Consider the following 15,873-nt stretch of genomic DNA (forward strand, 5'->3'; position numbering starts at 1 on the left):
TACGGTTAGATGGCTGTCCGAATGACCGAGTTGTCGCCGGATTATAGAAAAAGGTTGGTTTTCAGACTTTTTATAAATCCGTTTCATAATACCTTTATTTGTTCTTAGTTGATTGACTGAATGTATGTACACTTTTGAGTACTCGAGGTTGAGCGAATGCCCGACTGTTGTACGTACGTGCATAATGCCTTAGAAACTATTGGCTAGCAGACGCATAGAGTGCACAAGGTAATTGAGGACACATCTCTTGAGTGAACCATCGAGCAAAAGCGAATAGTTCTCTCATACCACAATCTTTCCAGACTCATCTGTGGCGCAACCAAGCTCAGAGCCCACGCAAAGTTTAGATGAGAGTTGGTTGGAGCAAGGTATTCAATGATCCCCTTTTTGTGACTTCTTTTTTTCTAAGGGCCATTAGGAAAACTTCAAAGTGGAGAGGTCCTCGTACAGCTTTCATAGGGGCATTGAACCGATATATTCTGAAAAATGCCCTAACAAGCAGAACGATTAATGACCTTAAGTCGTTTGTACCAAAATTGAGCCATCTTAAATCGATGATTTCGTTTGGGTGACCGCTTTCATTTACTATGTGTCACCGACTAAGAGCTGTAAATGAAAGGCAGAAAGATGGGCAAAGTAAACTCAAATGTCCTTTAAAAAAAGGCCCCTAAAAAGCTTTTAGCAAATCAATCAAAGTCACCATGTTCAAAACTACGATTGCAAGTGGCTTGTAATCACTCAAGATACGGAAAAGATTACAGAGTGCCATAAAATTGATGTCCCTTTTAGAAATTGACGTTCATTGACGTTTTCAAAATACCTGGAAAAAAGGTTTAATTTGAAAAACGTTACGCTCCCTCAAGTGTACCTCACAGAAGGAATGATTTAGCCCTCTTGTTGCCACAATTGCCACAACAGGGCAAGCCCATTCATTGTGTGTGGAGATATTGAGTAAGCTTTGAGATGGCATAACTTTTGATTCGATCTTTCAATGGAGCGGAAAGTTGAAAGATTTAGTTGTAGTGAAATCGGACCAGGCTCATTTGAGGAAAAACGCTTTGCTTATCCTCAATTTTGAAATGGGAATTCTCAGCTCCTGTGGTTCATGTTTGCAATTAACTTGGCTTTTTTGAATGAGTTTGAAACATTATTCATATGCGAATCACTTCATGTTTCATCAAGTGAAACGTCAAATTTCCATGTGGACATCAATTTCTTGACACCCTGTATACCATTGATAGGCTGCAGAATAGAAGCTGGATTCTTCGAAGTTAACCTTACGCTTCTCCTCTCACAAATAAAATAGCTGACAATACGACTGAAAGGTGACCTTGGAGAGAAGGACTCCGTCATTCTTGCTCAGTCTAAAAGCTTACAAACCTTAAAACTCAGTAAGACCTAGTACTGGGGTCTGAGACGAGTCTGAACACGAGTACAAAAGCACCCAAGCCTTCAAATCGAGTTTGGAAAAAATGGCCGGACTCGTCGTAATATTTTTTAATCTACCACTTTCCAGAACTGTTGTTTTCAAAAATATATTAGCTGCTAAGATTTAGGAACTCCCTTAGTTAGCACCTGTACTTTTTCACCGCTATTCAGTTTTATATGATTTAATGGTCCATGTCCTTTGTCCAGGTGACCAATTTCAGACAAGCACAAAGTGACTTCGAGACTGGCTTTTGTGTAATGGCACTTCTAAGCTTATCTTATTGTAGAAGCAATATTGAAATTTTTCTTGTTTAATCAACAACGTTTGCATAATGTCTTTGCATCATATTCTATTTCATTGTTATTTTTACTCCATGACATGACCAAGAGTCGCAATGAAGATTATTTTTAATGAGCCACAAGAACATACGGCTTAGAGTTTGTATTATTGCATTACCAATGACTTGCAAAAAGTTCCTAAATGGGAAGTGACTCAAGAAGATCGAAGAAAATGATACTAAAGTACGGTTCTTATTTACTGAGCATCATGCGCCGGTACGTAGGCACTCCAGTGGGCCAAGATTCCAACTCTCAAAACACACAATAATGGTGAGCGTACGCCAGTACAAATATCATCGAGGATTGTCGATGTTTCGGAGCAACCTAAAACTCACATTAGCTTTTTCTAGCTACTTTACTAATGTTTCAAACGATTTGCAAAATGCTCTTTGTGACCAAAGTGGAATCTTACATTGAATGAATCCAACTGTTGTGATATAAGGAACCTCTATATTCCCATCATTCGTGTCAATAGTTTTGTTCAGTACTCGTTCCTTTGCCTCCTCGCTATTTACTTGAGCTCTATTTGTTCTCGATATAGTCATGTTCATTCTCATCCATCCATGCCTCCAACAATCAACTTCAAGATCCCTTCAGCTACTTGATTTGTATAAGATTGTTCAAATCATTCAGGAATAACAATGGCTTTTTCTTTTATAAAAGAGGAGACATTAATTGCAAAACAAAGGGAAACATTACGACCCAAACTAAGAAGATTCATCAATGAAGTGTTCATTTGCCCTGGCCACTTCGTTCACCTCGTTTGGTTTCCAAATTTCTCCAGACACCCACATTCAGTCTCCGAGTAGAGATCGCAATCAGTGTCATATTTGCTACTGTGTACGATGCGTAGGCCTTGAATGTTTGATAGGTGTTTCATTTTTCTTCGCATTCACTTTGAGTACTCGTACAAGCAAGTACGTACGGCACGTAGTAGGTGGAACCATTTGGCCCATGTGGGGACAAGTGTCTTGATGTATGAGATACCTTGGCCCGAAAATGGAGCCCGAGAAAAATGGATATTGGATGATACTGACGGTCGAGCCGTGTAAGACTTACAGCCATCCACATATAGTGGTATGTGCACATCTAGAAGCGCGTAGAAGTGGACCTTTGAAAAATGAGCATCCACGCCAAGGAAATGAATACTTTGATGTGAGCAGTTAGGCGTCAATTGGGCTTGGTCCACGGCTTGCACGTTCTTGTTTGGATAGAGCTCGTTGACCCGATGCATTGTAACAAATGTTTGGACCACTTTCGAACATGGTTGAATTTTTTAGGGTCATTGACCAGATCTGAGCACGAACTGTAATATGTCTTACGCACATATTGGATTCCGACAACTGGATTGACTGAAAGGGGGATGATCATGATTTGAAGGCTCTGTTCTGTTTTGTAGAGTATCGTTTTAAAAATTCGTCCCAACTAACTTCCGCTGGATGGATAAGATTAACAATGACTCTTGACTTAGGCCTCGAAAAGGGCATTATCCAACAGGCATTGCTGGAAAAGGAAACATGCGTGGATTTATTTTTATCTACAAAAGCTCTAGAAGGAGGCTTATGAATCCCTTTAAAAAGAGTTGACATGCCAGAATTGAAAAGCTATTTAGAGCTACTTTTTGTTGTACTGCCAATTTTAAAAAGACCTGAAATAGAAAGCACCTTCCTGATTTAGTCTTTAATAAGACTTGAATTCAGATTCATGCATGTCCTTCACCTTCTGACAATGGTCTTATTAAACGAAAGCGGAATGTTGCTTCCGCCTTACCATTCATCTACTATCATACATCAGACTATTAAAAACCTTTAAAAGCGCCCATAACCTTTTTCCAACAACGCCAGTGGAGATCTCTCAGACATCATCGTGAAAAATATCCTTCATCATTGTGAAACTCGGTCGGCTATTCATTCGTACTCTTTAGAAACTTAACACGATCTTGAAAAAGAGAGCATCCAAATTCCTCGGTAAAGCGAATTGTAGCAGAAAATCTGACTTTACCACTTGGTACATTCATTGTCTCATGCTCAAATTTTCAAACTCAAACAAAGATATTCCTCCGCTTCATTCCAGGGTTTGAACGATTCACACTTCTTCTTGCAGGAGAACTAGATGACAAGATGAAATGGCTGAAAAACTTTGATCGTCTCCTCGAGATACAACGGAACATCGTGTGGCCTTCGGTTCTGGAGCTCGACCCCAAGCAGTATTTCCCGGAATTTCTCAAGGCAGCCTTGTCCCGACAGCCTTGTGAGAGATTGATTGTGTCACCTCGCCGTCAGATTCTGATGGAAGGGCCACTCTTTCTGTTGGACTCGGGCAAACCCATCGATATGTATCTCATTCTCTTCGACGATCTCCTCATTATCACGCGGAGAAAGAAGTCTCTGTCCAAAAAGGTGAGCATTAAGAGCATTTGTACTTTCTGTAGTAAACCCATTCTGAGTCATAATTGATGAGTTGAAGGTGGTCTTTGGCCGTTGCCAAGGGTTGATTAACCGTCAAAAGATTGGTAGACCACTGCACCATTACTGTAGAAGCTTGAGCTTTAAGTATTGGACCACGGCTGGAGTAAATTGTCCTAGCAAACGACTTGAGCGATGACATCGAACCCAATATTCCAGCCATGGCATTCAAATCGTCTCTTCACTCAGACAGTCGGCATGAAAAGCGATTCCTTGAGAAATTGAAGACATTCAATGCAATTAAAACACGATCATTAACAGTATCTTGTCAAAAACGTGGCCCCCCCCCCTCTCGGATTGATCTCACTTCCTCCAGTATTTCAAACGTACCAACATGAATTTATAGTTCACAAAAATAGAAGTGGCCTCGTAAAAGGGAAAATCATTGAAAGGACCCATTCAATGAGAAAATCTACTCGCCAATGGTCAAAATGTGGCATGATGGAAATGGAACCCGACACAGCCCGTCTTGACAAGGGTCTCTTCCTCCGTACGCACGTCTCCTTCTCATTGTTATGAACGGTTCATTGGACCGCGACCACGGTTGCTGCTCTTGTTATTTTTGGTACTGGCTAGTTTCGAGCCCAATGAGCCAGATCCCCTCCCAAAGGCTCAAGCACGTACTAACTGGGCTAGGCTTTCCACCATTTGGGGGGGGGCTCGTCCTTCAGTTTTATCAATGACGACATTATTATGGGTATGGCCGGGTTCAAAAGACGATTGTTGAAAGAAAATGGACTGTCGAGAATAGAGATGAATCATCCTCTGCGCTGTGTTTGGTGTGTGTCTGAAATCCTGAATAGAAATGTGGAGACTTCTTGAGTATTTGTTGGCTAAGGCACCCTTCAATGACCCTGGAAACGGATTTAGAACCAATCAAAACCTGGGGACTTATTGGTATGAATAATGAATGAATTTGTCCAATCGCCACATTGACGTCGTAGATATAAAACCATGGTGATGACTAATTATCAACCCTAAAATGGCACATTTCCGTATATTATAATATTCTGCTGAGTGCAGCAATTCAGATTTGGAACCAGGAAACTGTTGGGTGATGTATGCAACCAAAACCTTTTTCCAAGCTCATCCAAACGTATTGCTTTTGTTTCGCTTCATACCGTACAGGTACTCCCTTCCCTTCTCTTCTGACGCTCAAATATGACATTTCTACTGAACCTATCTATACCAGCGGTTTTCCTCGTTCATATCGATAATGAAAGATCACGCCTTAACCCAACGTAGATATGAGACGATTCAACTACAACCACACGTTCCAAGAGATATTATAATGGCTGATTTCAACCGTGAACACTTAAACCCTCCACTGAACCAATCGCGTTGAACATTTGTCCATTACCATTTCCAGATTTTGAGGACTCCTAGGTCCCTCTAGACTTTTAAACGATTCATGGCCCTTACTTGTAATTTATTTGCAACTTCAGTCACAAATGAGTCGCACAATGATCATGCATTATTCACCTGTGAAAAAACAAGGCTCATTCTAAGCCTTGAAAAAGCCATTAGTCGATTCCAAATTTCGCGAATCCGCTCCCAAACCAAGAGTTCAGGCGCCCCTTTTTTTCAGCGCCGGGTATTGCTTTTCTACGACCCTTTTCCGAACTTGATGGTCTCGACGATTGAAAGGCGGATGGATGGCTCAGAAGTTGATGCCTAAAAAGTGTCTCCTTATACCTTCAGATACCAAACTATTCAGACTTCCCAAGCCCGACCATCGACAACAGAAGAGGATCCAGTCAAAAGTTTTCCATCTCGTTCGTTCGTTCGTTCTATCGTTCATTCATTTGCTTTCCTCACCTCTTTCCACCCACAAAATCACTCGATCGCAAGGCCATCCAGGCCATTTTGCTGAGGACAAAGTTTGATGGGTTCTCGCCCCAAAATTAGCTATTTGGCTTTTTGGGGGATGAGATGATGGGGAATTATTCGGATCCAACTTTTTCCGACTGAATCTATTTTCATTTCAAACAACGTGGATATGCGTGGGTGGAGAGCACTCCAGTCCAAAAGGAATCTATGTCAAAGGACTCTAAGAGCACAAGAAAATTGAAGACTGTTTAGTTTTCATTTTGAGGAACTCGAGATGAGTGCTAAGCTGTTAGCAAGTTCAGCCTTTATGGTTCACTGACAAAATGCTTGCCTAGTTGGAGAACGAGAACAGATCTACTTTAGCTTCTGGGATTTGATTTCCGGCCCTTGTCGTTCCACAAAAAACTTCAAACAAATTGTCCTAAACTTTCGTACTGTGAGCTCGATGTGCCTCTTGTTTGTACTCTAAACCGTGATTCGATCGGGATCCCTCTCCGTTCTAAAGCGATCATACCATAAGTTTGATGAAGAAGCTGTCGAGATTGGAATTGTGAGATGGAACAAGGCCAGGCGATTCACACTTGACCAAAGCTGCTCATGTTGTTGATAACGATCTGATGAGGACGAGCGAACTAGCACGAAGGTGGTTCGTTAAAAGATGCGCAAGCTTCTGATCATTAGCAATGTTTGTTGGAACGTCTGAGCTCGCACTTCTCTTAATGATGGAACAAACATCAACAAACACGAGCAACACGTTTTTATTTCATAGAAATAGACTTCCATTTGCCTAGGGAGTATCGAGAAGTTGATTTTCAAATGCATCTTAAAATCAATGTATTTATCATGTCAAGAAATCTCATAGAAGAAACGAATTCTAAAGAACGAAAAAAAACACTACATTTCAAGTTGGAATGAACTCAACATGTTCATAGGAAATGCCTTGTTTGATGCATAGCTTGAGCCCAATATGACCTGAATTTCGAAACAAAAAAAGTACGCCTTCGTCGCTTTTTGGGGGGGCTCTCTCAATACTTACTGTCATATTTCAAATCATTAATTGTTCGTCGATTTCTCAATGGCAGCAAGAGTGTTATGGATGGTACTCGACCGTCAAGACACGGAAGTCTTGCTAAACTTTGATGTTCAGCTGAACTCGGTTGAAATCTCGCTAAAGCTATGTATTCATTCTGTCGTCCATCGAGCATGACAAGACAATGAGGGGGAGAAAAAAAAGATCATCTGAGCATATTTGGTGGAAATAAATGGCGGGACATCAAGCTTGGGCAGGCTCCACTGCTTTGGTATTCGTCTCATGGGAATGACGTGGCAAACCTACCGTGTACGTACAGTAGGTATTTGGCTTGAATGGAAAGCATTTCAATTTCAAGAGTGAGCAAAGAAAAGTCTTTGCTAGATGAAACGAGGAAAAAAGCAGTCTTCGGATGAAAAAGAATGAATACGAAAAACTTTAAGATTGAAGGATGATTAATTGTGTCTTTTCTTTCTGATCAAACTCTTGTTGGTCTAGGACAATGTTGACGAAGAATTTCTCATCAAATTATTAGACCGGATAGAAGAAATTCCTAACCAAACCAGCTTTGGGAGAGGGCAAAGTTGGTAAAAATGCAAAGTGAAAAATGGCTCTTTTGCCATTGTGCTCAGATTTGAATGGAAAGAAAGAATTCATATTTTGATACGAAACTTGGCCGTCATTTTGGTCGGTGAGTGCAAGTTCATTTGAAATACACTGGCTCAGAGGCGTAAGTGGGAAAAGGTTTCATATGGCTTTGATCTCCGGATCTCTGTCTCATTTGCTCTTTTGAGTTAATCGCTTCTTGGCTGCTTTTTTGATCCAGATCGTGGATCGTGATAAAGAAGGTTCCATACCTACCAAGCTAATTGAAGTACGTAGCAGCCTTAACAGCGACCCCATTTCTCGGAACAATACGTATCATAGAGTTACTTAAAAAGTGTTCAAATTCCCCTATCAACACTGTATAGGTGACTTCTTTTGTAGACTTTCAAAACGATCCACTTCATTTCAGAAATCCACTCTGACCGAAAACTGGGGCTCGGTCCGATCCAGTATGAATGACTCGAGCATGAAGTACATCGTTCATAAGCAGCCACTCTCGTTGGACCGATTTTTCATCCACGAGGTGGCGCCGCAAGAGGCCATTGGCGCCAAACTGGAACACGCTTTTATCCTCATCTGTCTGAATCGGTTTCAACAAATAGTACAAGTTCACACGTTCCAGACCGAAACTGAGACGTTAAAGGTAAGCAATTTTTGGTGAAAGTGAAAAAAGCCCATTCAATTTGTTAAAGAAAGCAGGGGTCAATTGTTCTGTTACTTGTTTATATTCCGGCCCTCAAAGACGATTGATTTGAGTTCTCCCAACGTTCTCCTACATCCCACTTGAAGTGTCTCATCTCCAGAGCTCGGGAATTTCTTTTTTATTACAAGTTAATCATCAATTTTTTTGAGGGTTTGGTCAGCCAAAACATTCTCTGAAAACTTATGATTGTCTAACATGGAACATTGAAGGAGCCCGTGAGAGAAGGTACTTTATTGTTCTGACATGTATGGATTGCGGAGGGCTCAAACGTGTATTAATCATTTACAATCACTACCTACAATTGACCCTAAAACTTGGTTGAGGACAAAGATCGTGGACACTTAAAAATATTTATAGGAAAAAAAACCTTGATTCCTTTAAATGCTGTACAGTCCCAATCTTCTCAGTTTGTCCCAATAGAGTAACTCTCCTCCCGCGTTGTTCCTGCTTACCTTATTTCGCAAAAGCTCAAGCTTTTCCTGAAAATGCAACACGAACCTCAATACTTTACACAAAATAGCAACTACAAAAATACTTGCTTTTTTGCCAAGGTCGCTTTACCCTGAGAAACAGTTGAGAAACATCACCCAAAGTAATCAAACTGCATCTAGAAACTTGCATGGTTTAGAGTATCAATTTGGTGGTCCCCCCAGTTAGGAGACGATTTTGAGGGCTTTTGATTTTAAAATAGTGAATATCTTAAAACCTATATTCATTAGTTAAAAATTTGCAAAAAATGGTTTCATGTTGCCTTTTTACGTGTCTTTTTTTCATTTAAACAAGCTCATATTTTTGCATTAGAATTTTTATAGTTGTGAAAAAAATTATATCGTGTTTTCAAAAAACGTTTTTGGGTGATTATTTGGCCCTCAAAAAGATTGTTTTACAAAGTCCTACTCATCTCTCTTTCAAATAAATTCTTCTAAGTACAACTGGCCACCTGTGGAAATTGTGTAGAACCAACACTGTTAAACTTGTTTTGGTTCCCAAGGGTTGATTGCAATGAAGCTCGGTCAAATATCATTTCTATCTTACATAACATCTTTGATTCTTTAAAACGGAATGCCAATTCGCGAAGATGAGTGCAATCGACCAATCACGAATAACACCTGACGCAAGCACGTCAATGGGTTGAATGAAAGTTCTCATTTTTTTTGCAAAAAAAAGAGTTAGTTCCTCCACAACCTTTGTAAAAGGTACTGAGTTATCGTACATCAATTTTGGCTCAACGTGGCTTCACTGTTGTATATCCTTTGATATGCAGGTGCTATAGCCGATTGAAAATATGTTATCCTTAAATTCCCAGGTTCCTCTTAAAAGAACGGAATCTCTTTTTTGGGTTGGCCACAGTTTTTTCCTGCCCGCGCCCCTACTAGTCGTAGTAACTGAGTTACTCACGGATCAAAAAGTCCATCAGGAAATGAAATGAAACGAGAGACTCGAACTCGAGACCCGATTCACGGGGGAATTGAAAAATCCACGTCGATTATCTTCCAGAATGCTTGGTTGTCCAAATTGAGGGAGGCCCAAGAGATTTGGAAGCGGACTCTTCAGACCACCATTTTCAAGGGCTCAACCTCAAGTTGTGGAGATCAGGATATTTTAGGTGCCCAGAGCACCACGTCTCCCGAGGCGGCCAAAGGTGCGCCCACACTCTTGTAGGATGGCGATGGCGATGACGATGGCGGCGGTGGTGGTGGAAGTGAAGAGGAGCACCACAACCACCCACCATCAGGAAGAAATCCGCCAAAGAGGCACCCACACTCATGTACGCGCTCGGACTTGATGTTCCCGCCAAGCGAATGAACGAACCATTGATAGCGGATGGATGGATGGATGGATGGATGGATGGATGGATGGATGGATTGTGGATGAGTGAATGACACTTCCAGGATCGAGGTCCTTTCTCTCCTTCTTCGTTTCTCTCTCCTTCCTTCTTGAACACTCGTTTCTTCTTCAGATTGCCCCAACAAGGCATTATTTATCTATGATGTCATAATGAGCATTGTTAGAAACGATTGTGTGGACCCGATTTCCAGCGAAAGTGGCTTGATCTGAGTTCTTTGCACGTCAAGTAAACTGGAATTGTTTCTTTTTTCCGACATTTGCTCCCACGAACGCTTTGTTCCCGAGGACGTCACAACAACGATGATCAATACCACGCCGTTCTCGGTCATTTCAATGAAAGCATCTTCTAACTGGCTACATACCACTAGCTAGGGAGTCAGGTCATCCTTTTCCTAGTCTTTTCTTCTTCCTCGTCTTCTCATGGGAAACAATACGAATTACGCTTGAGTAAACACGGGCCAATAATGAAGCCTTCATCTTCCCGTACCCACAACAGGCCAACTTTACATTTATACCACGCCATCATATTTGGTCTGTAGTACAAACCCACGCCCTCTCCTCACGCCCACAGGACCGCTCTATTGTCGTCTCTAGTGTAGTGACATTATTAGTTTTATGTCAACGGAAAATTGATCTGAAATCATCAGGAAGTTCCTTGTGATATACGTAAGTAGTAACTACTAAACATGAGTGTTTGACTGTATAGGTCCGAGTGTATAGATAGATTATGCCAAAGAGAAACCGAAACCACCCTCTGATCAATCTCAGCGCTCTTTGCTCCCCTAACCATCCACCCTTATTCATTTCTTTTAATGTCAATGTTAACCTTTCGCCCGCCCCAAATCAAGAAAAGTAGCGACCCCCAAAGCAGAAAATAATCGATTAAAAAAAAAATCTGGCTACTACTTCATAGGGTGTTCATGTGATACTAGAGTGCAACTACTATTATTACAACAACAATAATCATCATCACCATCTTCACCATAATCATCTTCAAACGTGGTAAATGTCTATACCCTGATCATTCTGTGTCCGCAATCATTTTTAGATGTGACTGACGTATTATCATCATCAACACTTGTAATGCTTTGAAGTATTTTTCAATCAATGTGCATTTCATTTACCAGAAACTCAAGACGATGTGGGCATTTCATTCGAGATGCTACCCGACACAATAAAGGACTAAAGAAATACCAATCACCCAAGAAAGTAACATGAGCTCATGTTCTCTTCAATTGTCATACAGATTATTGCGAACTAGTTAATTTTTACCATATTATCGGTTCGGGTTTCATTACACGTTGGATTGAGATTTAGGTGCATCCTTGTTCTCTTCTACGATGGCCTCCACCACCTCCATTGGAGCTTCTGCCTCAGGCTTGGAAGCGACAGTATCGGCGGGTTGAGTCGTGGGTTTCTTTTTAGGAACAAGTGTGAAAAACTTGGACTGAATGGATTTCTTCGCCATGTCATTACCAGGTTTACTGGGAGTGCTTAAAGAAGCACTATTTGAGCTCGATTTGGCTGCCGATTTAGGGCCTTCGAATTTGTTAGGTTGCTCAAGGATGTATGACCAATCGTTGGGGATTGGTAGGGACTCGAGCTCAAATTTGCTCAGTACGTCCTCTTTGACTACCCAACACATGCGATTTTGCATGGGTCCGGGATTGGGGAGTTTCTTATAATCAGCAATCTCGGTGATGGTTTCGAGAATCTTTCTCTTGGAAATCTCACCAGAATTCACGGATGGGGTACCAGGTGTACTAGTCGAGGCTGGGACTTTCTCCGGAGCCTTGCCAGTTGATCGGTTACTTCTACGAGTCCAGAACTCTGAGAACTCTTTGGCCAAGAAGAACTTGCCATTCGTATTGGCATGGACTAATCGCACCAGATCCGGATAGGCCTCATCGGGGAACATGCGCTTAACTTTGCCAGTGGTCAAGGGCGTGTCGGAGGCGTTCCGGACACTATTGGGCGTATTCGTCTCGGACGGAGATGGCTTAGGCGACGAACACATGGTGGGAATGGGACATGGGCACAGGGATACAACTTTGAAGGGTTGGAGGATTTTCATCAGTTGCTCGTAGACCAGAGAATTTTGATTGTCATCCATCCACATGCAGCCAAATACCCTGGGCTTCAGTTTGACGGGCTTCTTCTTGCTGAAGTACTCTCTTTCGAATTCTTGCTCACGGAGCTTTTGCTTCTTCATTTCCCACTCTTCATCGAAGCTCAAGCCACATTTGCCGGAAGTGCTAGCGCCTTCTTCAGCTGATGCTTGGTCGCTTTTGTCCTCCGACTCTTCATCATCATCATCCTCGTTATGGATTTCATCTTTGTCTAGGACTCCGTGACCTACGAAGAAGCCGTCATCCTCGTCCTCATCAGCTATTTCTCCATCATCGTCGTCATCGTCCTCTTTGTCATTCTCGGCGTCGGAGAGTGACTCTCCAGGTTCCTCTTCTTCCCAATCATCCCCTGAATCATACTCGTAGTCAAGTAGACCTGAATCTTGCGCAAAAGGTCGTCGCGGCCCCACGACGTTGGAGGTTTTGGACCATGTTCCCCAATAAGCTGGTCTGAGGTTATCATCGAATTGGAGCAATTTGGCTTTGATTTTGGATTTCGCTAATTGAGCGGCTTCGTCCTCCTCGGACTTATCATCGTTCTCGTTAAGAAGATTGTCTTCGATATCTTCGTCATCTTCGTCGTCGATGACCTCCACGTCATCATCGTCGTTACCAGGTTTTTTCCTTTCCCCCAAAGGCCAAGTTCTTCCAGATTTCCCAATTTGGTAGTCATTGGCGCCGAGGCGTTTCAAATAGAGTTCACATTGGGCCAAATCTCTATCGCGGAGTTGGTCCAAGTTCGTCTTGGCTTCCGGATCCAGTCGTTTCCTGGCAACGGGAGCCAGCCTCATGTCCTTCTTGACCCGGAACAAATTGAGATGCTCTGGAACAACGCTCTTGGGTGTTTCTTTCTCTTCGGGAGAGTCAAGAGAGGTCTTCTTGATAAAGAAACTACTAAACGATTGAGCTGCTTTTTGAAGTCTGATTTTTTCAGACTCTTCGTGTTTCTTCTTCTCTTCCTCTTTCCGTTGCTTTTCCAAAATCTCGGCTTGCTTGGCATCCTCCTTCTGTTGCCGCTCCAATTCCTTTTGTTTCTTCTCTTCCTCTTTTTCCCGCTTAAGGCGTTCCTTCATTTCTTCTTTTTCTTTCTTCGCTTTGATCTTTTCCAATCTCTGTTCTTCCTTCTTCAATCTTTCCTCTTCCTTGGCGCGTTCTTTCTCCAACCGTTGTTCTTCTTTCTTTACTCTCTCCTCCTCTTTCAATCTTTCTTTTTCCAGCCGTTCCTGCTCTTTTTCTTCCTTCTTCTTTTGAATTTCCAACTTCTTAGCTTCTTGCTTTGGGGTCAGCTTCTTGGCGGATCCTGGACTCGGACCTCCCGAACCTGGCGGTTTGACTTGAATCGCCTTCTTGCGCTTCGGAGTTTGGAAATCTTTGGCAGGTTCGGCTGTCACTTTGAGTTGGCCATTAGCATCATCTGGCGACTTGATGGTCTTTAAGAGTTGGCCTAGCTTCCCTCCATCATCCTTTGCCTCATCAAAAGCAGACTGCCAGCCGTCTTTCTTGACGGTGATTTGGTCCACCTGGATCTTGATATTGGCAGCTTTAATGAACTCTTTATCGGCCGCAGCTTGATCCATGGCTTCATTAAGCTCGTTAGTCTCCACACTTAGTTTGGCTATGGCTACTTGAATCTTGCGCTTATATTCTTCAATCACAGATGGACTGCAAGGTACTTCCTGCGGGCAAGATTTTGGGGTGGAGCCATCGGGCGTATCAGATGCGTTTTTACCAGTCGTGGGAGAAGGCGAAACAGGGCCCTTCAACTCCTTTTCTGTGGAAGTGGCTGCCGTCCAATCGTTTGAGGTAGAAGTTGTGGGAGACTTGATCTTTAGATTGGTTAAAAGAGTGGGTTGAATTCGCTTAGGGATCTGTTTGGTCTTGGTCTCTTTCGGGGTTAGTTTTTTAGTCTTGGCCTCCTTGGGAGTTTTCCTCACTTTCGGCGAGTTCACTTGGTCTTGAGCCTGGTTCTGAACAGGGGTGGGTGTGATTCGTTTCTTGACCGTGGGCGACTTACACTTGACTGCATCAGAGCCAATTGGGGTAGGGGCAATTCGCTGGGGAGTCTTTTTCAAGGAGGGTGAGGTTTTGTCGTCATGAGCAATATCCATCATTTCCACGGCATTGGCACCGTCCAGCTTTTCCTTCTTGGAAGGCGTGGGCTCCCCATCGGAGGAATGTTTGCGCTTCTTTTCGCACTCGGTTCCGGATGGCTGGGTCACTCCTTCGGCCACGGGATGGTCGGCCACAGAAGCGTGGTTGGTGTGGATCCGAGTGAAAGGCAACCTCATCTGCTTCAGCTTTTTGGGTTTGGGGGATGTCGGAGCTTGGGTCAAATCCACCGTCTCTGGCCTACCTTGACTTTTCAACGCGTCTTCTGGGTCCATATTGCCTGAAAAACGGATTGAAAGTAGTAGGTTAGGACATGGGGGAGATGGTAAGAGGCGTGCGTACACATCAGACAAAGCCAAGCTCTAGTCAGATACTGGATTTTTTTTTAGCATTTTGATTCATTAATTGGTTCAGGTATAGGGGGACTAGCGATGGGAGAAAATAAAATTTGAACACTAGGATGGCCAGAAAACTCTCCTGATGTCACGGAGTTAGTTATCCCAAGCGGCGCCGGTTTTGACGTAAGAAAAATCCATTTCTATCCATATTAGAGACCGCACAAGAGCCAAATTAAATCTTCACATTATGTCTGACTGCTTTTTTCTTTAGTTTTGATCCTAGCATTATGGGTTTTTTTTCTTTTCTTTTATTATAAAGATATTTGTTTTTACTTTTGGCGGGACGGAGAACGCCTTTGGAGTTCTTTGGCTTTTGTGAGAAAGTCAAGTGGTCAAGTGGTCTGCCAAAAAAGTGGACTTACCAGATCTCACAAGATCTTCTGTCAAATCCTGCGGATGAACCAGGTAAATCCCCGATACTCGCTACAACTCATCGTGTTCAATGGCAAACTCATCATTTATCTTGGGCAAGATTTCAAGTCCCAGACTACTATCGCTCTTCCGCTACCCAACCCGGCTGTACCCACATGTATTATAATGATCAATTTATAGAGTTCTCACAGTATGTTCCGATCGAGCCGAAATCGAAGAACTTGGCCGCTAATCACCGTCCTTATCCGCCTTCAATCTCCAGTCTTTCTGCCTTTATGTCAATGCTTGGATTTGCTCGGCGCTTTCCCCAGTTCAAGTAATCCAGTTCCACGGGAGACCCACGAAGAGCGCAAGTTTGGCTGTTCTCACTGTTGAATCAGATGATTTTGGCGGCTTTACTTTCAGGGTGCCACCCGGCCAAAAGGCCCGAGGCTCGGTTCCAGCCTGTTTGGACAAATTAGGCGAGCTGACGCCCAATACCCAGGCCTCCGCCAAATAAGACATGGTGTTTAGGGTCTGGTCAGGTCCAAAGGGGGCGTGGCTGGGTGGGGTTTCAGCCCATCGTGAGGCTGGTTGGTATGTGGTCACCTTGGTGGGTGAGGGTCTATTGCCAGAG

At 42.8% G+C, this 15,873-nt stretch overlaps 2 protein-coding genes across 2 annotated transcripts in view; one reads left to right on the forward strand and one right to left on the reverse strand.

Annotated features, from left to right (window-relative positions):
* The window catches only part of LOC131886662 (uncharacterized), a 61,090-nt gene extending 49,632 nt beyond the window's left edge, over positions 1–11,458 (forward strand). The window contains exons 12-14 of the mRNA XM_059235059.1: positions 3,871–4,166; positions 8,108–8,341; positions 9,899–11,458. Of these exons, the coding sequence (XP_059091042.1) occupies positions 3,871–4,166; positions 8,108–8,341; positions 9,899–10,063 (695 nt within the window). The 3' untranslated portion in view covers positions 10,064–11,458. The remainder of the gene's footprint in view (positions 1–3,870; positions 4,167–8,107; positions 8,342–9,898) is intronic.
* On the reverse strand, positions 11,344–15,642 carry LOC131886036 (chromatin assembly factor 1 subunit A-B-like). The gene is made up of 2 exons (XM_059234253.1): positions 15,447–15,642; positions 11,344–14,767 (listed from the first exon to the last, which is right to left on the reverse strand). Exon 2 carries the CDS (start codon positions 14,760–14,762, stop codon positions 11,544–11,546), a length of 3,219 nt encoding a protein of 1,072 aa, XP_059090236.1. The 5' UTR covers positions 14,763–14,767; positions 15,447–15,642; the 3' UTR covers positions 11,344–11,543.
* Between the last annotated feature and the right edge of the window lie 231 nt (positions 15,643–15,873).

Source organism: Tigriopus californicus, chromosome 9, assembly GCF_007210705.1.
Source record: "Tigriopus californicus strain San Diego chromosome 9, Tcal_SD_v2.1, whole genome shotgun sequence".
Lineage (NCBI taxonomy): Eukaryota > Metazoa > Arthropoda > Copepoda > Harpacticoida > Harpacticidae > Tigriopus > Tigriopus californicus.

What these genes read in the sequence shown, in the direction of transcription:
- LOC131886036 (XM_059234253.1), bottom strand. Translation starts at nt 14,762, where the DNA reads ATGGACCCAGAAGACGCGTTGAAAAGTCAAGGTAGGCCAGAGACGGTG.